We start from the raw sequence: 26803 nt of genomic DNA on the forward strand, positions 1-26803 counted from the left end.
TAATATCCCTGGTGACTACAAATACAAAAATTTGTCAGCAAACTATCAGTAAACCAAATTCAAGAACACTTAAAAAGAATTATACACCATAACCGAGTGGGACTTATCCCTAGAATTCAAGGATGGTTCAACACGCAAATCAATAAATGTAATACATAACATCAATAAAATGAAAGATAAAAATCACGTGTTCATCTCAATAGATGCAGAAAAAGATTTGACAAAATACAACATCCTCTCATGATAAAAATCCTTAATAGATTGGATATGTCAGAACATCAGAACATACCTCAGCATAATGAAAGCCATATACAAGAAACCCATAGCTAACACTGTATTTTTTTTTTTTAATTTATTTATTTGAGAGAGAGAGGAAGCAAAACTAGGGGGAGGGAGAGGCAGAGGGAGAAGCAGACTCCTGCTGAGCAGGGAGCCCTATATGGGGCTCGATCTCAGGACCTTGAGATCATGACCTAAGCTGAAGGCAGACACTTAACCGATTGAGCCACCCAGGCACCCCGCTAACATTGTATTCAATGGAAAATATTGAGAGCTTTTCCTCTAAGATCAGGAACAAGACAAGGATGCCCACTCTCACCACTCTCATTCAATACTATACTGGAAGTCCTAGCTAGAGCAATCAAGACAAAGAAATAGAAGGCATCTAAATTGAAAAAGAAGAAGTAATATTGTTGCTACCTGCAGATGATATGAGCTTATATATATCTATATCAGTATCAGAGAGAGAATCCCAAACTCTGAACCAAAAATCTGTTGCAACTAATCAACAATTTCAGTAAAGTTGCAGGATACAGAATCAACTTGCAGAAATGAGTTGCATTTCTTTACACTACTGATGAAACATCTGAAAAGAAATAAAACCATCCCATTTACAAGAACATCAAAATCAAAAAAATCATAATAAATTTAAACAAGGAAATGAAAAATCTGTACAACAAAACCACAAGACTTTGCTGAAAGAAATCAGAACACAAACAAATGGAAGTACATTCTACATTCATGGATCCAAAGAGTATTGTTAAAATGTCTCTACTTCCTAAAGCCATCTATAGATTGAATGCAATCCTCATCAGAATGTAAAGGCATTCTTTACAGAAATAGAAGAAACAATCCTGAGGTAAAAGAACAGAGCCAGAGGTATCACACTTCTAGATTTCAAACAATTCTTCAAATCTGTAGTAATTAAAGCAGTATTGTACTGGCACAAAAACAGACCCAGAGACCAAGGGAATAGAACAGAGAGCCCAAAATTAAACTCCTGCATATAAAATCTACTAACATTTGACAAGGTATCCAAGAACACTCAGTGGGGAAAATACGGTCTCTTCAACAAATAGTGTTAAGAAAATGGATAAGCACATGCAGAAGAATGAAATTGGACCCCTATCTTGTGCCACTCACAAAAGTGAACCCAAATGACTTAAACATAAGATCTGGTACTATAAAACTCATAGGAGAAAACATAGGGAAGAAGCTCATTGACGCTGGTCTTGATGGCAATGATTTTTTGGATATGTCACCAAAAACATGACAACAATAGAAAAAAATGGGACTACACCAGATTTAAAGGCTCTGCAAAGCCAAAGAAACAACAGTATGAAAAGGCAACCTACAGAATGCAAGAAAATTTTTGCAAACCCCATATATCAGATAAGGGGTTAATATCCAAAATATATTAAGAACTCATGCAACTCAATTACAAAAACACAACCTGATTTAAAAATGGGCAGAGGAATTAAATAGCCATTTTTCCAAAGAAGACATGCAAATGCCAACAGACACATTAAAAGATGCTCAACATCACTAATCATCAGGGAAATGCAAATCAACACCACCATGAGGTATCACCTCACTCTGTTATAATTTAAGCCTGTTATCAAAAAGATAAGAAATAAATGTTGGTGAGGCTGGAGAGAAAAGAGAATCCTTGTGCTCTGTTGATGGGAATGTAAATTGGTGCAGCCACTATGGAAAAACAGTATGGAGTTTCCTCAAAAATTAAAAATAAAACTACCATATAATACAGCAACTGCACTTCTGGGTATGTGTCCAAAACCACTAGTTTAGATACATAACATGCACCTCTGTGTTTACTGCAGCCTTATTTAGAATAGCCAGATATGGATACAACCTAAGTGTCTGTTGATAAATGAAGGGTTAAAAAAAAAAACTGATGCACAAATATTGTTCAGCTATGAAAAAGTAGGATGTCTTGCTGTTTGCAACAATATGGATGGAATTTGAGCACATTGTGCTAAGTGAGATCAGTCAAAGAAAGACAACTACTGTATGATATCACTTATATGCAGAATTTTAAAAAGCCAAACTTGTCAAAACAGTAAAATGGTGGTTACCACAGGATGGCAGGAAGGGTGATAAGACAGTTAAGGGTATAAAGTTAACAATGGGTAGCAAATAAACCATAAGAGATTTAATGCACAGTGAAATGAATATAGACAACAATATTGTACCATAATCAAATTTGTTAAGAGTCTAGAACTTATTTCAACCTTTAAAAGATAATTATGTAATGATAGAGGTGATAATTATCACTACAATGGCAATCAAATTACAATATATATCAAATTAATATATTGTACTCCTTAAATTTACACAATATATAAATAGAAAAAAGGAGAGGAGACTTCTCTTGCATTGTAGTTAAGAGCAGATGGGCACTGGCTCAGATAGCCTTGGTTTGAATTCTGGCTCCAGCACTACTGAACACCTTGTGCCGGTTATTAATCTCTAATTTTCATTATCCCAATTTATAACTAAGACTAAAACAGTACCCACCTCACAGCACTGTTAGAAGGCTTAATGAGAGAAATCCATGCACAGAGCTTAGCTCAGTTGCCTGCACTTAGTTGGCGTAAATAAATGTTGGCTATTAGTATTAAACACATACATACATATATATAAGACAACACATAAAGGAAGAATCCAAATGCAACACTTCAATCAATTTGCGTCCAAAGGAAGCACCATACAAATTAAGAAAAATACAAATATGGGTAAAAGACTTACGGGGAAATGGGCCAAAAAAAATGAGCAATATACAAAAGGTTAAACAAAAAGAGGAATGAACTTATCAAAGGATGCTCAGATTATTAATACAGATTGTCACTCATCAGTTTGATAAAATCAATAGTTTGGCAAAACTATTGGTGAAATATAAGAAAAATAGAATATGACTGTACCTTAGTAAATTTGATAATACACATATGCCCCCTCTAAAAAACTCTGCCTCTAAGTGTAGATCTTACAGAAAATATTGCACATGTACATGTAAACAGATAACCTTGTAGGAATATTTATAATAGCAAACATTTGGAAACAATTGTGCATCAGTAAGATAAAGCAATAAAATGTGATTATGCTTATGAAAATCCTATAATTCTGTCACAAAGTGAATTTGCGTGAAATTCAAAAACAGTTCCAACAAGAAGCATGTTGTTCACATAGTTTTCACATTGTAACTTAACTATTTGCAGAGGAAAAGTAGTCAAAAATGGTATGAAGATCTTTTAATAAGGATATGTTATACTTGTGTAACCATAGTTAATATCCAATATTCCTTTGCCTAATAAAGCATACTTTTTCTTGAGATTGTATCTGTGAATAGGTGTGTTTATAACATACACACATAGATGTGCACACAGGTGTTTATATATAAAATTTTGTCCTGAAAATATTTTTACATATGGCTATACTTTTATTAAAATTTGTAAGCATTTCATTTTGTAAAACTTATTCCCCAGGAATAGAAAGTTCCATTTTCCCCATGATTTTATTAGTGGAATTTCAGAAGCATTTGGAATGATATTTATTTTACTTAATAATATCTACATAAAATCATCTTAAATGTCATTTATATTTTGAATACTTGCAAAAAGTATTTTGTTAGAGTTAAAATAATCTGGAATCCTGTGTCAATTTTCAGATCAAATGTGTTTATTTAAATGTGTAGATTCAAATTTGTACCTGAATATAATAAAGGGTGTTAAGGTGACTTACAAAATAGAAACCAGACTTAAGAATTCCCTTAGCAGACAAAATCATTTAAGCCACATGAACAAGACTAAATCTAGCCCTTTTCATGAATATAAGTGAAACTTAACTTGGGATATTTCTTATAAATGTGTCTGATAATCATAAAAGAAACTGAAGTCATCTTCCTAAAGATGGCATGAGAGATCATCACTTATAACCAACCCCCTGCTGTGTGGAAACCGCCACTGTAATAACCAATCACTGTAAAGGTCAACAACTTCTTCATTTTTACTTTATAAGCCATTCTGGGGGCGCCTGGATGGCTCAGTCGTTAGGCGTCTGCCTTCGGCTCAGGTCATGATCCTAGGGTCCTGGGATTGAGCCCCGCATCGGGCTCCCTGCTCCGCGGGAAGCCTGCTTCTCCCTCTCCCACTCCCCCTGCTTGTGTTACCCCTCTCAGTGTGTCTCTTTCTGTCAAATAAATAAATCTTTAAAAAAAAAATAAGCCATTCTGTAACTTCATGTCCCTGAGTTTTATATTAGTCCTTGAATTTGGGGACCCCTAGTTTAAAAACTGTTATTACACTCCCAATAAACTTTTATTACGTACTATTTATGGATGTGATGGGTTTAACTTTGTTATTTCTGGATTTTGGACAGATGTAACTAGAGAAAGATGAAAGGGAATCCTAATTTAACTCCTTATTAATGATCTATACAATCACAGTAGCTTAGCTCCACTAAGCAATAGAAATTCCCTACATATGAGCAGTTTGAGTGATAGGAACTATTAATTTTTTCCATCACTTTATTATTAGCATAGTCCTATGACTCTAGGCTCAAAGGAATTTTTATCAGTGGATTGTCCAAAACATTTTAAGAATGAATCCTTTAAGTCCACAGACTACCGTACTGGTAAAATGAAATATTTGTTCTCTTACGTTGCTCTTTTCAGGCCATCAAGACATGACTGAAAGGCAAGGAACTCAAGAATTACCCCATTTCAATGGTTCTCAAACTATGTATCATGATTCCCTAAAAGTTCATTGGTAGTATATGGTATATATGTCTGTTAGGCTTGGTTTGAGAATGGGGAGTGGGAGGGGCTGGTATTGCACAGTGCTGATAGAGGCTTTTCTCTTGTATGCAGTAGGTTTCCAATCAAGGTTGGTTGGTTGGTTTTCTCCAATAAGGGTTCCATAAAGGATTGCTAAATAGAATAGACTGAAAGCCATTTGTATAGAGAGAGGTTATTGTAAGCATAAATACCTAACTGGACAAGTCAGGTATTTATTGTTTTCCTGAAGTTGGATAATATGGTCATGAAAGACTCAATTACTTTATAATTATTTATTAATCAATATTTTGATATAATGGTTATGAAAACAGTGGAAATATTTACTCTGCAGAATTTTCCCTGACCTCCTCCACTTAATTGTACAGACATAGCCAAATAATATTCTCAGAGCTCGCACTGTTTGGAGTAGAATATATCCTGTGCAGCCGACTTGCTGGTGCTGGTTGTACCTAGATAGCAGTAGAAATGAATACAAGGGGACCATGATAAATTTGAACAAATTGAGGGATTTGGGGGCTAAAATTATTTTAGTTTTCTCTTCATTTTTCAATCTGTTAGTCATTTGGGCAGAATTCATAATATATTTCCAGAATTGATGAGTTCTTAAATCTTAACTATAGTCCTTGTCAAACCTGTTTTAATAACATAGCAAAGAATGTTCTTATAAAAGTGAAGCTCCTATCATTTTCTTAATCTCTGGCGTCTTTCAGTATGGTTTGGATATATTCATCCTGCTGCAAGCAGACATATTAAGTACAGCATTTTGTGTTCATTCTTAAAATGTCAATTTAACTAAATTAAGATCCTGCTAAATTTGTGAGAGCATTTTATTATAACGTGCTTGTTGCTTTTGTAAGACTTGTAATTGGTAACAGAAATTTCCAAGTGACACAATACCGGACCTTAATAAATATTTCTTTAAAAAAGGTAATCTATGAAACAACACATGAAATAGAAGCCAAGAAAAAGAAAGCTATGCACACAAGCCCTGGAGTAAATATATTCTGATTTTCTATGATTGCCGATGAAATTTGTCCCTGTGACTGTAACTAGTACATATCTACATCTGTAATGTGAAATGGTATATAATTGATGATGGGAATCCATATAATTCCTATGTGCTAAGAAAATGAAAGTTGTGGAACTTAACATTTAGAGTTAGACCTTCAAAATCTCACAGTTTCAGGTCATTTATTTTTAAAATAAATTAAGGCATATGCAACACACGAAGAATGGTAATTTTGCGCTAGATGGAGAGAGTTAAATCATAGCTAGCTCTGTGTGCAGTTGTAACCTACCCATTCTGGAACAGAACACATGGTGTTCGGATCCAGAAAAATTAATAGATTTTATTCGCATGTATTTCTGCTGTTTCCTTGACAACTACTATAGATGCTGCTATTACCATGGGAATGGTTCTTCTAAATGAAGCAGCAACATCCAAGGGAGATGTTGGAAAAAGACGGAGTAAGTCTGTGTTGCTGTTTTTGTAGTTTTGTTTTAAGATTTAAGTAAAATGGGAAATATATAAAAATCCTTAATAAACAAATTTCTAAAGAAATGTTCTGATATGAGAAAGGTCGCAGTTTGTTTTTGTTTTACTTTTTTCTGTTTCTTGGATGTGGATGTACAAATACTTAAAAATATATTTCTTCCAAAATGGGATTGGGTGATTTTCTGTGGGAATGCATGTAAAGGCAAGCTGTCAGCCCTTGTCAGGGGTGCTGTGACCCATGTCTGCTGAAGCTGTAGTCTCCATAATAATGTGCACACTACAGTGAGACACACAATTCTGTGGCCAGAGTCTTCAGAGATTTTATTGGCAAATGCTGTGTTCCTTATGCCACAAGAATCAGGTTTACATTCAAGGACTCACAGTTTTCAGATAGGTTTTGTACACTGAAATATAATACCTTCCAAATACCTCCAGACTTCTTTTGATCAACATTTGAAAAGGAGTTAGCTGTTCATAGTGTCTTTTCCAGGCTCTTTGCCTTTTCCAGTGGTATTCCAAGATTTACAACTCCATGGATTTCCAGCATTATGTTTCTAAGCAAGTTAACTATGTTTTATCCTTTGATGGAACTGTTCTCTTGTTTGGGGGCCGGGGGGGGGGATTGTAGGAAAAAAATCATTTTTATGAAGTAATAGGTTTTGACAAGACAAGGGAAGAACACAGGAGAAAAATCTGCCCTTAGGAGCATAGGTTAGGAACGAAGAGAGGGCCTTAAAATTTCCTGCCACAAACGTTTTTATTATTATTATCAAGTTCCTATGTAATTTAATGATTAAACCTATAATTAAAATTTTTCCTAGTATGCTTTGCATTTCCCAAACCTTTTTAAACTCAGAATTTATGTGTGAGCAGCATAGATGTCTGAGAAAGACAATTTATTAAGTTTAAAATAAAAATCCAGACTTATTTTCTTCTTGGAAGTATTAGCTATGGTGACGTGTATATAAATAAATCACAGTGATTTCTAAATAGTTGTCTCAAGTGTTAAAATATTTTGGATTTAATACACAGTTTAGTCTGTCCTTGGTTTTCCCATGATGGTGTCTTTACACCATTGTAAAGAAACCACAAAAGAATCTAATGCATTACTTTTAGTTAAGCATTGTGCAGAATATCATTTTATGATACATCTTTTGAACAACGTAATGCTCTTGCAATTGACAGTGTTTATGAAGACAAATTCTTGTCTGATTATTATATATCCTGTCTTATTAAACTAAGTAATAGTAATAAATACATAATTTTTTTTATCTTACAACATCTGTGATACTGAATTTACAAAATCACTACTTCCAGCTTCCCTCTTGGTAGATGTTTCTCTACATATCACTCCAACGCTCAGCACTGTCAAATTATTTATTCATGTGTAGTGTGAGAGAAAGAAAGAGACATGGGAAATATATTTTACAATTACTCCTTTGTGATATATAATACAACTACTGTGATTATTATTGCTCAGATCAGAATGATCCTGTGTCATCCCAGCATTTTCTTATAAGTATGTTACCTTGTATGGGCTGCAGCGGTCCATTCAGTAATTACTTACTCCTTACTACTACTCACTCAATTCTGCTGCTCCCTTCCCTATATACAAGGACTTGAGTAGCACTGTTTTGTTCCACTGCACAGAATCAAGTAAATATATTGTTTTACTTGATCATGTACTTTGAGCTTCATTTCCCATTGAGCACAACCAAAGTGGCAAAGGGAGTAAAAGTGTTTTATTTAGCTTCTGAAAATTTAAAACAAGAAAGGAAAGGATGAAGTGTTTGAAAAAAATACCAAATGTGGTAAGGTGTAAAATAAAGCATTAGGTAATTAATTCTAGGTTTAGTAAGGTCGTTGTAAGAAGGGACGCTATTGTTGTTGTATCCAGTGCCTGGTATCTCTCATACTTGGATAGTCTATATATTTTTAAAAAGATGTTTTTTATTTTGGGATATTCAGCAACCTACTTTTTACTTTATCTTCTGCCAATATTCATTTGAAGTTCAACTGCATGAACTGTGTCTGAAATGGAATGTCACAGAGGCTACAGTTGAATGTTGTTTAAGCACTTATGACTTCCAACAATTTATACTCAAAACTGAAAGAACGATATTCCTACAGAGCTGAAAGAAAACTGACAGATTCCTAGACCATTTTTTGACAGTGTGAGAACTTATTGACTCCTTGATTTCCAGGATTGTAATTAAACCTGGTCTCAGACCTGCTAGAAGGATTTTTTTAAATGTATTTCATCATTATGGAAGTATATTGAACTGCTAACTTTTCCTTGTGTTCCTGTGCCTCCATTTCTTTTCTTTCTAATTATTTAAGATATTTTCAGTATTTTTATAAGAATTCTCTGAAACTAATGAAGGGATACAAGTATTGTACAAGTGTTTTATTCTTAAATGCTTAGATTTTTCTTAAGAATTAACTCTATTTTCTCCTTAGGGCATAGATTTAAGTCCATTTCAATTCTTTAAATACATTTATTTTTTTATTCCAAACATATCTACATTTAATTGGCTCAGATTCTTAAGCATTTTAATTTTATAAGCATATATTTTACTAATAAATCTTGTTTATATACTCTATATATTTGCATACATATTTCCATTGTATTACATATATTTATTACTCTTTGACTTTAGAATAAAATCTTCCTAACCATAACAAAAAGGAAAAAGAAAACAAAAAAGTGTTTTCCCTCTTGTTAACTTGGCTGGGATTAAAGGGATACTGAAAACCTAGACCACAGCACATTCTACTCTAAGAATAGCTTTCTGTTCGTTTGTTAAAAGAAATAACAGCACTTTGACACAATTATCTACTCTGTGGGGGGATTTTCCCTCCTTTGGCTCTCCAGAATCCATATTACTTCACTCCCAAAGGTTTTATTCCTAGCTTTTTGTACACTAGGATGACTATTTCTAAGTAACAGACAATACTCTAACCAATAATCTAAAATGACATTTCTTTGTAAATACTGCATGGCATCTGAAAAGAATAAAATTCTGTTTAGTATTCTAATAATGCAAATGTCTATGCTAATATAGCCAACGCTTTATAAGGCAGGGGCTGGTAATCTTGTTTGTGGTTTATCACATATTTTGTTTTGTTTTGATCCGTCTGAGGCATTTTAGTACTTGTAGGAAGGAACTCTGTAAGAGAAGAAAAGCACCAGAAGACTTAGATCAGTCACTTTTGTTTTCATACCCCAAATAGTACATTTTCATTGAGAAGAATGTGGAAAATAAGAATACATTGTATTTTGGATTATCTGGTTTGTTGTGCCTGTATGTGCCATGAACTATTAAAATGTAAGTATACTGTTATTAATTGAATGCATTTATAAAACATACGCATTTGGGTTCCATGTGTCTAGACACTAATGGCATTTTCTGTCTCTTTCTAGTAATTTGCCTAGTGGGATTAGGCCTGGTGGTCTTCTTCTTCAGTTTTCTACTTTCAATATTTCGTTCCAAATACCACGGCTATCCTTATAGGTAATATCATTATACTAATGTGAATGTTTTTAACTAATAAACAATTTCATTGGTTAATGTATATTTAAAGGCTAATATAAAGTAGCTAACTCATTTGCCAAGTGATTGTAAACTCAGTTAAGCAAGTCTTTGAGCACCTGCCATTCGTTCGGCTCAGACTTTGCAGAGGACCTATAAGGCATGGGGCCTTATAGGCAGAGTAGAGTTTCATTTTAGAATGAAATAGTTTTCATTATATACATATATACAGTGGGTTTTAGCCTTATGGAATTCATCAAATTTCTTTTTCTCTTGTTTTGTCTGTCCATCCGATCATTCACATTCAAATTCTTTGGCTTCCTCAGGTTTACATAGGATATATGTTTCCTCCCATGACATTTAAATAAATGCATGTCTCAGAACTAACAAAATATAGTAAAGGGAATCAGTATGCAACCTTAAAATACCAATTTTACATTTGAAAAGTTTTGTCTTAATTAATCTAGCACATGGATTTTTGCTAAAGTTACCTTAGTTGTGGTAGATCCTGCTTGTTTTTTTTTTAATTGCACTGCATCATTTTCCTTTTGAATTATCTTTTATTTTTTTCTCAGAAATGTTAATCAGTTGTCTTGTGAATGTGGTAATAAATAGATGATAAACATCAAAAGCAAGTGTAGCTAAAAGGTCTGCAGAGATTACGAGAGTCTTGGATAAATCCTGAGCTAAATCCTAAAAACCTGACAGTACAGGGGGAAAATATACATCTATACAGCTAGTTCACTGGAGAAAAAGTAAAGATGATAGCACAAGCAAGAGTGAGAGAGCTAATGAATGAAAGAGTGGGAGAGAGAAATAATTCTGAGAAGTGGAAATGTGAGATGTTGCTAAAAAAGAAAAAGATCTCTCTTCCCACGGAATTATTCTGCTTGAGAAGCTTGGTCAATTATGAACGTAACATAGCACCACATTCTCAAACAGTTTGCATTCCCAGAAGTGTGTTTCTGTGGCACAAGCATTAGAGTACTTGATTAAAAAAGAAAAAAAATCAGCCTTGCTCATCTCATATAAAGGCAGTTTATAAGGAATAAGAAGTGAGATACAGGACACCATCATTATAGGAAAGGAAAAACATGCAAAACATTCCAGAAGGCATGTGCTGGCCTGAGTACTTCTGAAAAGACATTTGTGGGTATCTGTCTGCGCAGAGAGGCCCTACTATTAACCCTGGGGACCAAGAGCTAAGCAGCAGACATACACTGAAGTAGGTTTGCAAAAGAAAAGAAGAATAGTTTTGTCCAAGACCATATCCTTGACTTGGAGATGAACTGCAAGGACAAACACACTTTTTCCTTTAAAAAGATTGAAAAAACTTCCCACTTCTGCCTGCTTTAGCTAATACCTGTACTTTGGATAAATGTGTTGAGGTATCCTATAGTGAAAATGTACATTTGAATATAATACCATATACTAATTTAAAAATCGCTTGTAGCCAGGGACTTCAGCTCCAGTGCCAAAGTATTTTCTTGGGTGTAATGCCCTAGCGTTTTGTGGCCTTCGATTTCTTCCTTTTAAATTTCTATGAGTTACAACTTTTGTATCAAGAAATACTACTGATAGTTTAAAGGTTATAGTTCTGGACATAGTTCTAATTTTTTATTCCTCATAATTTTGAATTCCGTTTAATCTACAACCTTTAATTTCTTCTGTGTGGTGATCTTTATGTGTTTTATTTTTGTTTTTCTTTTAATCTTAAGCCTCACAAAACCTTAAAATTTATGTTCTTCATTATATTTTCTCAGTACTTCACACTATTATTTTTGTTGATCTTTGTAACTATTTAAAGGGATAAGTGTCTGCTTGAAATATTTATCCTTTTTCCTTAAATCTTTCCCACATTTTAGACTTAAGGGTGCTTTTCCTACAGTATCAGTAGGTTTCACGCCATCACTGAATTCTCCCAGATTCTGTTAGGTTTCAATAAGCAAACTTGTTGGATTTAAATTCCTGATCTAAAAAAAAAAACAAAAACAAAAACAAAAAAACCTCCCGATCTGTTACTGTGTGACCTTGGACAAGTTACTTCATTCTTCTAAATACTGGTTTTCTCATTTGTAAATGGAAAAAAAAAATTACCTACTTCATTTGACTATTGTAAGGATTACATGAGAGAATGCATGTAAATTACTTAACACATTGCCAAGTATTAGTAAATAACACATAGTATTACTCAATAAATGTTAGATGCTTATTATTAATTCAGATAGATGTAAATATTTCAAACTCATTTATATTTAATTTACTTTTCTAAGTAGGATTTTCTTTACACTGAAGATTAAGTAACTTTTCTATTTGCATGGTTCAGTTGAGTAAAGGACAGATTGTCCCTGAACCTTTTGATGAACTTAATTGGGCTCCTGAGTCCCTTGAAACTACCAGTGAAATATCAAGATTATTAAGAATTTGGTCTAATTACCATCTGAGCCATAGTTCAAAAAAAAAATTTTATTCTAATGGTAGCACTGCATTCATTTTGTGTATTAAAGATTAACTTTAGGTGCATCCCCATTTTCAAAGAAAAGCAGAGCTAATAGCAATACATGATAGTCTTTACTTAGGGGTAATTTCCCATTTTTTTTCCCACTGATGCACTTTGACCTACAAAAATTTCAAAAAATTTCTATATAAGTACTTCTGACCCAGGTCTCTACTTTAGTTAAAAAAAAAAAAAGAAAGAAACATTCTCTATTCTATCACTTTGCATCCTATTTATAAAACTCTTTAGTTGTCTTAGCAAGATAGAGTAGCAGAATGGAAAAATAATATTTACAATCAGAAGAGCTGAGTTCAGGTTCAATATATAATTTTGTAATTAAGAGCTCTGCCTCTACAGTCACACAAATCTTTGTTTGAATTTTAGATCCTCTCCACTAACTTTGGGACTTGGAGTTAGTTACTAAGTTCTGCGTCTCATTTTTCTTCATTTGGAAAATCATGCTTTAGTTTTTTTTACGGGGTTGGAGACAGGCTCAGTTGTTAGGTTTGTCTCATATTATTTCTCTATCTTTTGCCAAGATATTTAACTTTTTTGAGCTTCTTTCTTCATTTGTAAACTTGGTATAACACTGTCTCAGAATTCTGTGGGGTTAAGTTATATGATCACTTTGTAATGCCTGAAATGTAGTGGGGTTCTCACTAAATATTTACTTCACCTCCTTCTTAACCTGTACAAGCCCTTCAGCTTCAGCATCTTCATTACATTTTTGTTCAGCACTTTACTTCATTACATTGTTCATTAAGTATTCATACATAACTGTTTTATATATTAAAGTCATGTTCATTCTGTAATATCCTGATATATTTTAGAGAAGAGTCTTTGAAAATACCTTTTTGTATCTGCAAAGTGCTGTGCGCATAGTAGGTGCTCATCATATTAATTTACTATTTAACTCAAAAGCATTTTTTATTTATTATCTAAATGCAGCAGGAACCATTAAGATAGAAACAGTGAAAAGAAGAGTACTGGCTTACCACATTGTACAACTCCACCTCGTGGGGTGGTCAGGTTATTCCACACACCTAAAGGGATGTGTGGTGTGTGGAAAGATAATTATTCCAGAAACTGGAGCTATAAAGATACTTACTGCAAACTCAGATTGAGTCTTAGCTGGCTGGCATCAAATAATAAAAATATATTTTAATTAAGCTTATAATGGACATAGAAACTATCTTCTGTTGTCTTTAAAAAAATACTTTTAATTCCTGATGTCCTTGGCTATTTTGAGAGATAATGAATAACAACAACAACAACAAAATGGAATGACATTCAGTAATGGAAAGTACAGAATAACAGAAATGAGACATTCATATGAATTTTGAGGAAAGTATGATAGTGAACAAGCATAGCAAGGCAAAAAAAATCCCAGGGTATACAGTATTGCAATCTCACATTCATTTCTATATCTTACATGTGTATCTTTCATCTGTAGAGAAAATATTAAATATAATCTTGAGCTGTACAAGTAGAAAAATAATATCGAAATGATGTGGTGATCAACCCACAATACCTATCACTGATAAGAATTTCACTGGGATTGTCTTTCTCCTGCTGAGTTCCAGCTTTGAAGAATGACATAAAGGACCGAAGATTTAGAGAGGATTCGGAGAAGAGCTGGAATGCTCTAAAGGCACCATTGTCTGGCCCCTATCTTATCTAGATAAGGAATACAGTGCTAAATCTTGTAATAATATTTTGCAAATGGAAATTGAATCTTAAGGACTATTTTTTCCATATTGTTGTATTTCACTGTGGTGTATTGGAAAGTGATCTGGACTTTGAGTGAGAAGATGTGATTTGGACCATGGCACTTTAAAACTATAACCTCAGGCAAGTCTTTTAATCTTCTCTGAGCCTCAGTTTTCCTCATCTTTCAAATAAAGACCATAATATTTCTCTCATACATAAGACAAGTTGCAGCAAACTATTGTTTTACAGATGTAAGATAACTTTTAACGGTGAGACCCTACATTCCAGTCTTAGGCTGTTGTACTTCGCTGTAGAGATAAGCCCTCAGGTACAGGTGTCTGCAATAGACTTTGACCCATGGAATTAACCATTTTGACAAACAGTAGGTTTTTAAAATACTCCCATATATGGATATGCACTCTACTCCAAACAAAATATAATTTCATTTAGTTACTTCTCTCTTAAAACTTTAGGGAGGAAAACAGAACTAAAAGAAATGACAGAAATACATTTCATTCTGCCTAGGACAAATGTAGTCACGTCTCTCCCACTAACGAATGGTATAAATTTTAATTTCCAAGATAATAAGACAAACTACAGATCTTTTAAGTATATACTAAGATTTTTAATCAGCATTTGGTAATTTCAGGAATAGATAGTAGGAACCTCTATATAAAAGAAAATAATTTCTGTAGAAAATTGTTTTTTGCTTTTCTTTTACATTTTGTACTGCTCGTTCCAACCCCTCCAGCCTCACAACACACAGTCTGAATACACATGCACAAAATAGCTCCTAGAGGGTGAGTTCCATCTTGAAAATGCAACTTTTTTACTTTGATAGAAACTCCACCATTCAGCATCCGATTGAAAACAGTAAAAACATAGGCAGCTCCTGTGGTCTAAAAGACATTTTTCTTCTTCACCTATCCCCCAACCTTATTCCACACCCTACCTTTATTATTCTTTTTCCCCCAGACATAGTATCCACCTTCCTGATCATGCCTAATTATTAATAACCATGCTATGAAAGCTGTTACTTAAGTCTCTCAGTTTAGGCTGCGTAGAGAAGTGGCCTTAGCAGTAGTGAGACTTAACTGTTGTTGCCCTGTGTAACCATAGATCTAGAAAGGTTTCCATCCCAAAGATTCTCCTCATGAAGCCTTCAATTTCTCTAGGCCTTTTTTTGGATTGCTGACTTCAGACTTGAACATTTTTCTGGGTTCAGTAATCTTCTATTACAAAGCAGAGAATCAGGCTAAAGAGGGCTGGCTAACAGCCATAATGTACTTCTCTCTTGCATCCCCTCAGAACATTTATGAATATAAAATAAAGGTTAAGAAAACCCTAAGAACAGTGAGTCATTGAGTTCCACCAACTGCAAGGCCAATTGAACAATTCAACCAGTGGACGATCCATGCTCTGAGTAAAGAAGCGAGGCTTTTCCTCCCTTCCACACTTTCTTTTCAATACCAGAATGAAATCTGAGCAACTGCCCCTTAATCACGAAAATGATTTCTGTAAGACAGAGCATCATGTCACCATTAGGTCTCCCTGACTCTTCCCCAGTTGGAGAATAGGAAGTACAGTACACAAGAAAAGTCTGTCCATCTGAAGAGCTCAGAGAGTTTAACCAGCTCTCAGTTGGACAGAATTCATTTAAGAGTACTGTGGACACACTTTTTTAAAAACACCAACAACAGATAATTAGTTTAAGGTAAGTAAAAACAAAATGCAAGCCACTATTTCATGCCTATTTAGTTTTTTCACGGGAAGAAAAAAGGAATAAACATGCTTTACATATAATATGGGTCTCCAGTGACCACCCAGTGACCAAATCCAGAGGTTTTTTTCTCATTCTGCAACAGCTTAGTTAAGTGGTTTCAACAGAGACTTAGAGCCCACAGTGTGTATTCACTTCCTGGCCTTTTACAGAAAGTGTATGGACTCCTCATACTGAACATAACACACTGTTATTTTCATTCTTGGGCACCCTTCTTCATTCCTGTAGCCTAGGCTACTATCTCTTCTTTTAACTTGGTTTCAAAGTCAGAGTATTGCTTTGTTTTCCAATTCCTGTAACACTTGGACGTGCCATCATATCAAGTATGTCTGTGTTACACTTAATTGTGTCCAGGTCTTACTCTCCTTTAGGAAAGAAACCTAATGGCCCTGACTTTTAGTCATGACCTGTCTTACAACACCCTTCTATACACAATATTCTTGTATGCAATAAATGGGCAGTAAATCTTTGCTGAATAGTGATTGAGACAGACATTTTTTTGGCTCAACTTTGAGAAAATAATTACCATTTTAAATAATGTTTCTCTAGAAAAACTTACTTGGGATTTCAAATAATAACCGTGCTACAAACTTTTGGAACATCACTTCTCTGCAAGTCAGGGACCACATTTTTATGTAAATCCTGAATGTTAGTATGAGGGAGTAATTAGGAAAGAACCAAACTTGCAAGTTTTGGGAGATCTTCATCCCATTCCTTCTCTGTATACACAATGCCTGTCTGCATCCCTAATGTACTTTTAAGCGGTAATCAAATTACACAGACCAGAAGGGAATAGTTGCAGCCCTTCAGGCTAGAAAAAGAGGGAGTTTCTGGGGCATATTCATGCTGGTTCTCATCTGCTCTGTAATCTTTCTGTGTACAGCTCTCTAGACTTGCCATGTAGCCTCCATCTTCTGTTGCCACTTGAGTCAGTTGACCAGTCACTTCAAATTAAGCTAGCTACAGTAGTCAGTGTTAACACACGTACACACTGCCATGACCTGTGAAGAGAATCATTCATGACAGAGGGTAGAGGGGAGTCCAGACAGAAGTTGATGGTGGTACCCAAGGCAGCTGCTCCCGCTCTGAAGAACCCCACCACAACCCTGAAAAATACATTCCAAGTAAGAGCAGTCTATTTGGTTTTTGGTATTCAACAATTTCCATGTTATAAAAGTATTTTTAAACATTTTTACAATAAGCATTACTAGGAAAGATACTCTCCAAGCACTATTAGAAACATAAATATAGGAGAATTGTTAAAATATACATGAAAATTACTAGACAGGTAAATGTGAAAAGAAAAAATTCATGTCAGAACCTGACACATAGGAATGAGGGACTAATCTCGAGTGATGAAATCCATATAAAACATTCATACTGGAATATACCTTGGATGTTTAATAGTAATACTGAATGATTACCTAGAGAATAATAGTTTATGCTTTTCTAAGAAAGATTTTAACAAACATTTTTGACACACTTTGATCTTTCCAATGTCTTGAACAAACACTTGTAAAGTTTTTAACTTTTTATGAAAAATACTTTAAATATAAAAGAACAGGTAGTCTGTTAACTTATCCTTTATTGTAAGACAATAGGATCACGTTCAAGATAAAATATATAATTTGTCATTGCATAATAAAATGTAAACAAAAGATTGTTTTAACAGCTTTTTTTTTTTAGAAAAAATGGTATTTTAGTTTGGGAAAAATCCCTAGTGTGAACCAATAGTGTGGTAACTAAGGATTCTTAGTTTATTTGAAATATAGTAAGATGCAGAGATCCTTTTATTTTGTGAATTTAACAACATCTAAAAATCAGAATCTTTTGGACTTTTCTAGGGCTAAAAAGTTAGGAAGTATAAAATAATCATAAGGGTCACATTACTGTTTTTGCTTTGATGGTATAGTATTTTTAGCAGTGATAAAAGGTGATCTTTAATGCACACAGCCGGAAATGTTTAGACCAGTTAAAAAATAAATAAACCCTACAAATTCTCAGTTTTCTTAAGTTATAATTTTTTCAACTTTAAGTTTTAAGTATTTTATAATCAAGTTTTCTTTTCATCATTAACCCCCATTCTTCACTTAGCTTTAATCTTTAGGGGAACTTAAAATTAAAGGCAGAAAATGCCAAAGAGTTCATCTACAAAGGACACATCTCTGTGCACTGCCATCAGTGTTAGGGATTATTTGGATTCAATAGCAGCCACTGCTTACTGCTCTGAGGAAGTTTCCCTGCTGACACTCTTCTTCATGAAGATGGTTACCCCTACAGGATCGCAGTCATAACTAGTTATTTTGAAAAATAGAAGCAAGGTCTTATTGCATCGAGGAATCAGCACGTGGTTTCTAGCCTTTAATAATTCCTCAGAAATGGAGTACTTATTTTAGTTTGTATAGCCTTTTTATTTTATAATTTCGTATTATATTTATTATATTTTTATTATATATTACATAACATTTTAAGTATTTTTAAATACGTGTTTACTTTTAGCACATAGTGTCACTAGGTTGATAAAATACGAGCACTGTAAAGAACTCTGGAGATCAACCAAACATTCTTTTCACTAATGAGGAAACCGAGGTTCAGAAAGACAAAGAAATACATTCTTAGGATATTAGGATTTAAATATCCCGATGTTAAACTTACGAAACTAAACAGTTTTCCAACCAACTACATGGCTTTCCCACTATAGCAGCAATTAATTTCATTTTTGTTTTAATATTTGGTTAAAACATGGTTTGTCTCTGGTTGTCCTGCAAAGTTATATTGTCAAAACAAAAAAACCTTGCCACGTGTTAGAAAAAAGGTAAAAATATCAAGCAGAAACTTAGTAAATGTTATTTAAATTGACTTACCATCTTACAACTTCTATTTCTGTTCATAGATTAAAACTTTGCTTAGGGAAGTTAAAAAAAAATAGCTCCCTTTTACTTTAATTTCTATCTGTACAAGCATCTATGTACAGATATTTATGTACTCAGAATCTAATGACACCAATTCATAAATACATTCTTTTTGGTTGTACAATATATTTCAGCTATAAAGTTCATTAAAAAACATCAAGCGTTTAGTTATTTTATGTAAGTGAATGAATTATAGATTGAAGTTTTTTTTAAGACATTGAAACAACCCACTTCAAATTTTTGTTTTAACCGACACTTTTTGTTCCTTTTACTTACATTACCAGTTTAAATGCTGGTTTAACTACTGCTCTAAGCAACAGTGAAAGTGGCTCACAGAAAGAAATAGGGTATTTTACCCAAACTTAAACACTGCTAGTTCAAGTTCTTATCAGCATCCTCTCCCAGCCCTGGCCTATTCTCACCACAAGTGTTGACCCCATTCCAGGAACTAGTTCAGAGAAATTGCCCTGATAAAAAATTAGAATGGGATGAATACAATTATGACATTTTTATATGCTATTTACATGTACTATTTTAGAGTGAATAAAAAGTATATTGTGTTTTCCTTATTTTCAGCATATAATTTTCTTTCTTTTTCAGCTTTTTAATTAAATGAAGCCAAGTGGGATTTGCATAAAGTGAATGTTTACCATGAAGATAAAGTGTTCCTGAGATATAGTTTGAATTCTTGAGTTCATTTCCATGTTGTGATAATTCTAGCTTATTCTTGTATAATTTTTGAAATGTGTTTTCCTAGTGAATTTAATTTATAGAAGTGGATGGTTAAATTTCATATTAGCACTGGAAAGAACAAAGGAAATACTGAAGTGTTTTCAAGCATATTATATTCAGTATATGCTATAGGACTGAAATAAATGACAATGTAATTATGAATTCATGTGTTAGAACTGTTCACTCATTAGTAAAGAAAACCACAATGTTAGTAAGGGAAAACTATGAAATATATGTTAAAGAATCCTTAAGGTTATACGGAGATAAGGTATATGCATGATATGTCACGTACTGAAAAATTATACTCATTGTCATTTCAGTATAAAGGATGTGTGTATGGTTACAGATGGTTTTGTTCTTATTAATCACAATTAGATGAAGAGACAGGGAGCTGGATGAATAGTGCCTGCAACTTGGAAGCCTAACCTGGGAAACGGAGGTGTTTCCCAGGACATAAATTTTAAAGCAAACAGGACTAAATCAATAAGCTTGAAAGCATCAGGTGATAGAAGCAACACACCAAAACTAGAAATTAATTCCTCTCTAACTTTAGAAGGGTCACCCAGGAATCTAGACTTGTAACTGCAAAACTGACGCATGATGGCCATTTTCCCCACGTGTTATATGGAAAAAGTTTGCCATCAAAACTTCATTCCTTAAATCCAGATGAAAATTATCCTATGCGTGAGTGAGTCAGTGAAGCTTTCTTGAAAACCAAATATAGGAGTCTAATCATTATGTTTGTATATCCTCTTTTAGTTTATAAAGTACTTTTGCATATGTTATCTTTTTTCTTTACAACAACCCTGTAAATTAGACAGGAAATACAAATTTTGTCTGACTTACAGAAGTATTAGAAGCTGAAAGCCAAAAAGAATAGAAAAATAGAGCTTCTAACTGGGGTTTCAAACTCTGAAACCTGAATTTTTATTTTCTGTGGTGCTGAAGAATAATTTAAAAATGCAGTCAGTTCAATAAACTTTTTTCCTTTTTTTTTAAAGGTTATCTAATTTTCATTAAAATCTAAATAGTAGAACATGGAGAACTTTGTTAGGAGTTTCAGGTATACAGTCTCAACAGGAACCAAGTGCACATCTACTGAATTTGCTTATTTCATACCTTTATGAAATTCAGTAAAGAATGGGAAATATAAAATCCTACAGGGGTATATGAAGCTTAGTTCCAGGGCAATATGTGTGCTAGCAATAAGTTATCTTGTCAAAACAGAATATTCAGTGAAAATTGCATAATTCAGAACTATGTTCACCTTACCACATATTCCCAAATCTATTCTTAAAAAGCACATTAAGTCCCCTAGTTCCTGTTCAAAGTGTGATAAATTTAGTACTGGAATGGCATTTATGGAAAAGCATTAAGTGATCATGATCATTTGTTTAATGCCTATCCCTAGGTAGCACTTGACATGTAAATGTAAATCCATTGAGTATTTTTACATTTTCTAAGGTTCATTCAGAACAGGTATTACAATTGGAGTCTGAGACCAAATTTTACATGTAAACATCTTTATTATAATTATTTTTGTTTGTCCCCTTAAGGCTCAAAGTTGTTATTAAACAACATACCTTTTGGGCGCCTGGGTGGCTCAGATGGTTAAGCGTCTGCCTTCGGCTCAGGTCATGATCCCAGGGTCCTGGGATCAAGTCCCACATCGGGCTCCCTGCTCCTTGGGTGCCTACTTCTCCCTCTGCTTCTTTCTCTCTCTCTCTCTCCCTCCTTCCCTCTGTCTCTCATGAATTAAAAAAAAAAAAAAAAAATCTAAACAACATACCTTTAGTTTGTCTATAAAGCTTTAATATAGTGTTCAGTCACGACCAAAGTCAGACAATGACCAAGGTAAGGAGAACTTCCCTATTCCAGATTAGTAAAAGTTTTGTAGCCTATTATATAATTTCCTCTCAGTCATTATATGCCTACAACAAAAACAGTCTTTTAGCATTTTACAGCTAGAGAGCTGTCACTTTTCTATAGACTGTTGTTGCATTAGGGAAGTGATTCTAGAGGGAAATAAACTGCCTCAAGACAAGTTGTTCCTGGAAAGTGCTATAGGCAAAACTACAAAGAGTGGTTCAAATGTAGTTTCCTTTCAGAATTTAGCATATGGAAAATCACATATGTAATATATAGGCCATCTTTACCTTTGCCAAACAAATTAAATTGAAAAATTAATTATCTGGTATGCTGTATCCTCCAATGTCACTTTTCAACCAAATTTACTGTATTGAAGTCTCCCTTAAATACTGATTATATGTTGAACAGTCTTCAGTTAGAGGAAAAAATCTTAACAGAAAATTCCATCTAAAGGAGTTTAATTTCTAACAACATCTGATGAATAAAAAATGTTGCATTTTGCTCAGCATACTGTTCCTTGCATCAGATATTCACATGAGTAAGCCCAATAGTGTTGTGTGTTTACTATAATTTTCTTTTGTGTATAAAGTAATATCCCTTGTCAATTAACAATTCAGCAAGCATGGTGATTTGGGGAGATTAGATCTTGTAACCATAGAAGAACCTCCCTAAGGGTACATGAAGGGAGTAGTTATTTCTAAATAAGGCATGACATACTATTTTGAGATCAAACACATGACAGTAAACATTGTGTTTTAAGAAGTACTGGTAACAAAGGCAAACATTAACTAGAGCATCTAGCAACAAAACATTTGAATGGACTTTTGGACACAATGTTCCTAAGAGCTCATTAACATTCAATTTAAAATATTAAAACAAGAGGCTTTTCATACTCTAGCAAGGACCTGTATTGGGTCAAACATAATTGTTCTGATAGTATTTTTTCTAATAGTGGGGAAAGGGTGAGCATAGGAGTCACACTACAAGGGTACAAGTGTGTTCATGCTAGCCCCTCAATCCCCTTATACGAGCCATGAGTATGTGTCATTTATGAATTCTTCTATACTCCTTTTTTTTACCTACTTATGTCTGAAATATATATGCAATGTTTTTATCATATAACAGTGTAAGTATTTACTAAGTTTGAATAAAGCATCACACATTCAGACTATAATAGGAAAAATCGGGTCACATTCAGCCAAATGTTGGTGTGTCTATTTCCATTAAAAATTATGCATGCTTATAGACAATGAAAATGGCAGAATGAGGAACTCTAAGGACCCATCCATTCCACAGAAACACTAGAAAGACTGGCAGAAACTGTCAATATTGTTCAAAGTCTGGAAGATAATATAACATAAATCAAATGAAAGCTTAAACAAAAAATGACTGAAACTCAGATGGATAGCTTAATAGCATTTATCTTAGTCTTTCCCCATCCTCCCCCCCGGTCAGTAGTGGAGGATGAAAAATTGCAGTCTGTAACTGGTATGGGGACCTGGCTCTACAGGAGGCAGAATGCTCCTGTTCCCAAGGAATAGTGTTTGTTTGGACCTGCGGGCTACTGGGAGGATTCAAGCAAGGGGTTCACCTTTGTTTCACCTAACTCAGGAGTTTCTCAGAGTGTTGCTACAAGAGGGTGTTTCTCCAAAATACTGAAAAGGAAATGAACATGCTCCTGCCTAAGGCAAGAATTAACAGTTGTGACAGACAGTAGACACATGGCTAAGGCCTGAATGAAAGGAAAAGCTGGAGGGTGAAGTACTTTGGGGAATAAAGGCTTTGAAAAGCTGCCACATGCCAAAACCCAGGTCAGTATACGTCCTCAGAAAAGATCTGAGAAGACCCTAGGCTTTTACTTCTTAATGATGTTTACACCCAGCCCAAGCAAGACTTGTGAAGGCTAGAGCATAGTTGTAAATCCCTGGATAAGTACTGATGGCGTGACCCAACAATCTGCAAAGCCCAGGGGACTAGTTTCTTTTATTTCTTTTTCTTTCTTTTGTCTGCAGGCACTTAAGGACAGCTCTGTCAAACCACTAGCTGACCACTAAACTAATGAAATACAAACTTCAGAGACCACACGTGACAAGGAACACAATTTTCATAAAAATAGTTTTGAAAATTCACTAAATAATCACAACTTAGATCAAGCAACAAAACTAATTCTAGAGAGGGAGCAGAATCCAATTTCCAGAGTTGCTACATTGGAATATTTAGAATGACCAGTTTGAAAAACAAAGAAACTAGAAAGCAGACAAAGAAAGAGAAAAGAGGTTAACACTGTCCTTAAAGCAGAAATTCGCTTGCTAAAAACGTTAAGTCTTTAATGTATTCAAAGAGCTAAAGAAAACCATCGACAAAGGAACTAAAGGAAACAAATGAACAATGCATCATCAAATAGAAAATATCAACGAACAAATAGAAATTATAAAAGGAATCAAATACCAATTCTAAAACTGAAAAACCATAATTGAAAAATTTGCTAGAGGGACTCAACACACTTATCAGACACAGTGCATGAAATGTAATTTGACAATAATCTCATAAAACATGGCTAGAATTGTAGAGGAGCAGTTCTTGTATACTGTTGAATGTAAGCTGCTATTCCAACTAGACTGTGGATAAATTTAATATAAACCACAGAGTAGTAATGGAAGAATTGAGTAAATATATATCCCATATAGAAAACAAGTTGTAGAATGACAGAAGTCCCTATCAGCAATTTCTTTATAAATGCACTAAACATTCCAACCAAAAGCAGAGATCTGTCAAAAGGATTTTTAAAGTATAACTATATAAAATTATATACCAAAATAAATCTCAAATCAATACCCTAACTTTATGCCTTAAGGACCTGGAAAAAGAAAAGCAATCTAAACCCAAAGGCAGCAGAATGAAGGCAATAGTAAGATTAGAGGAGAAATAAATATGATAAAGAATAGAGAAGGGAAAAAGTCAAAGCAAAACTTGGGTCTTTGGAAAAAGCAACAAAATTGAGAAACCATCAGCTACACTAATAAAAACAAAATAGTTCTCAAACTTCTAAAGTTAGGAAAGTAGGAACGAAAATTAACACCTATCCTACAGAAATAAGGAGCGTTATCAAAAAGTTCTATGAAGATATTTCAGGAAAATGGTATTAGGGGAGGATCCTGAGCTCACCTCTTCTTATGGACAAATCAAGGCATGACCTACATATAATGCAACGCTCTGAAAGTGACATAGTGAAAATGACAGAAAACAGAGACACAGTGGGAACCCACAAGCAGGAGGGATCGTATATGTCCGAAGGTCTTCCGTGAGGAACAAAGGGATCAAGTCCCATATGGGGCATGCCCAGTCCTGGAGACCTGCACCAGGAAGGTGAGTCTCCTAAGAACTAGCAGGGCTTAACTCTGGGACCTCTGCAACTCAGTGGGGCTTAGCTCTACCTAAATGCAGTCAGGACTGGCATTTTCCCAAAAGCACCCACCACCCATCACACCTGGCAGGCAGCCCCAGCCAGGACCAGCACTCCTTGAGAGCAACTCTTGCCCTGGCGAAGGGGAAGCCAACTCCGTTCACCAACACTCCCACAGCGTTGCGACCCGGTCACAGTAGGAAGGGCCCTACAGGATGCCTTCTGCATAAGGCCACTCCTTCAAGACCAGAAAACATAGCTGACTTCCTTAAAGCACAGAAACAGAGACAGACAAAATGAGATTATGTTCCAAACAAAAGAACAAGGCAAAAAACTCAGAAAAAATACCTAAATGAAACAAATAAGCAATCTATCTGATAAAGAGTTCAAAGCAATGGTCGTAAAGATACTCACTAGACTGGAGAGAAGAATGAATTAACTCAGTGAGAACTTCAACAAAAAGAACATATAAAAACCATTCAGAGCTGAAGAATACAATAACAAATGAAAAATAGGCTAGAGGGAATCAACAGATTAGAGGATGCAGAAAAACATACAGTGATGTGGAACACAGGGTAATGGAAAGAACCCAACCTGAACAGCAAGAAAAAAAAGGAAGTTTAAAAATGAGGATATGTTAAGGGATCTCGGCAACAACATCAGGTATACTAATATTTGCATTAAGGGATCCAAAAAGAGAGAAAATAAAGTGGCAAAAAATTTATTTGAAGAAAATTTCCCTAACAGGACAGATCAGGCATCCAGCTTCAAGAAACACAGAGCTTCAAACAATATGAACACAAGGCAGTCCATACCAAGATACATAATAAAGTCAAAAATTAATAAAGAGTATCTTAAAAGCTAAAAGAGAAAAGCAAATAGTTGTAGACAGTAGAAACCCTATAAGGCTATCAACTCATTTTTCAGCAGAAACCTTGCAGTCCAGAAAGCAGTGGCATGATATATTCAAAGTGCTGAAAGAAAAAAGCATACAACCAAAAATATTCTACCCAGCAAGATTATCATTCAGAGTTGGAGGAGAGAAAGAATTTCCAAGACAAAAGTTAAAGGTGTTCATCACCACTAAACTGGCTTTATAAGAAATGTTAAAGGGACTTCTTTCAGTAGCGGGGGGAGGCCATAACCAGAAGAAAATTATGAAAGAAAAAAATGTCATTGGTAAAGTAAACATACAGTAAAGGTGGTACATCAAATACTTACAAAACTAGTATAAAGGTTAAAAGACAAAAGTAGTAAAACCAATAATCTCTACAAAAATTAGTAAAGAGGGCGCCTGGGTGGCTCAGTTGGTTAAGCGACTGCCTTCGGCTCAGGTCATGATCCTGGAGTCCCGGGATCGAGTCCCACCTCGGGCTCCCTGCTCAGCGGGGAGTCTGTTTCTCCCTCTGACCCTCTTCCCTCTTGTGCTCTCTATCTCTTCTCTCTCTCTCAAATAAATAAATAAAATCTTAAAAAAAAAAAAAATTAGTAAAGAGATACACAAAATAGATGTAAAACATGTTATATACATAAAACATGGCGGGGGGAGGGAGTAAAAATATAGCCCTTTAGGGTATGTTCAAAGCGAACTGATCAACTTAATATAGGAAGTTATTTACTAACCTCATGTTAAGCACAAACTAAAAATCTATAATAGACACAGAAAAATAAAGAAAAAGGAAAATCACAAGAGAAGAGAGCTAGAGAAGAAAGAACAGTTGACAATAAAAACAACCAGAAACAATTATCAAAATGGCAATATGTTCATAGCTACCTATAA

The 26803-nt window shown here is 34.4% G+C and overlaps 1 protein-coding gene across 4 annotated transcripts in view; it reads left to right on the top strand.

The window, feature by feature from the left end:
• Positions 1 to 22783, top strand: part of TUSC3 (tumor suppressor candidate 3) — a 217559-nt gene extending 194776 nt beyond the window's left edge. For 2 of the 4 annotated variants that reach the window (XM_035726151.1, XM_035726148.1), the window contains 4 exons: positions 6485 to 6559; positions 10012 to 10102; positions 14406 to 14468; positions 19620 to 22783. In XM_035726151.1, coding sequence (XP_035582044.1) covers positions 6485 to 6559; positions 10012 to 10102; positions 14406 to 14424 — 185 coding nt within the window. In that variant the 3' untranslated portion in view covers positions 14425 to 14468; positions 19620 to 22783. Of the gene's footprint in view, positions 1 to 6484; positions 6560 to 10011; positions 10103 to 14200; positions 14379 to 14405; positions 14469 to 19619 lie in introns of those variants that run through there. The other 2 variants (XM_035726149.1, XM_035726150.1) reach the window with 2 other exon arrangements.
• The last annotated feature ends 4020 nt before the right edge of the window (positions 22784 to 26803 follow it).

This window comes from Zalophus californianus, chromosome 2 (genome assembly GCF_009762305.2).
Source record: "Zalophus californianus isolate mZalCal1 chromosome 2, mZalCal1.pri.v2, whole genome shotgun sequence".
Classification (NCBI taxonomy): Eukaryota; Metazoa; Chordata; class Mammalia; order Carnivora; family Otariidae; genus Zalophus; species Zalophus californianus.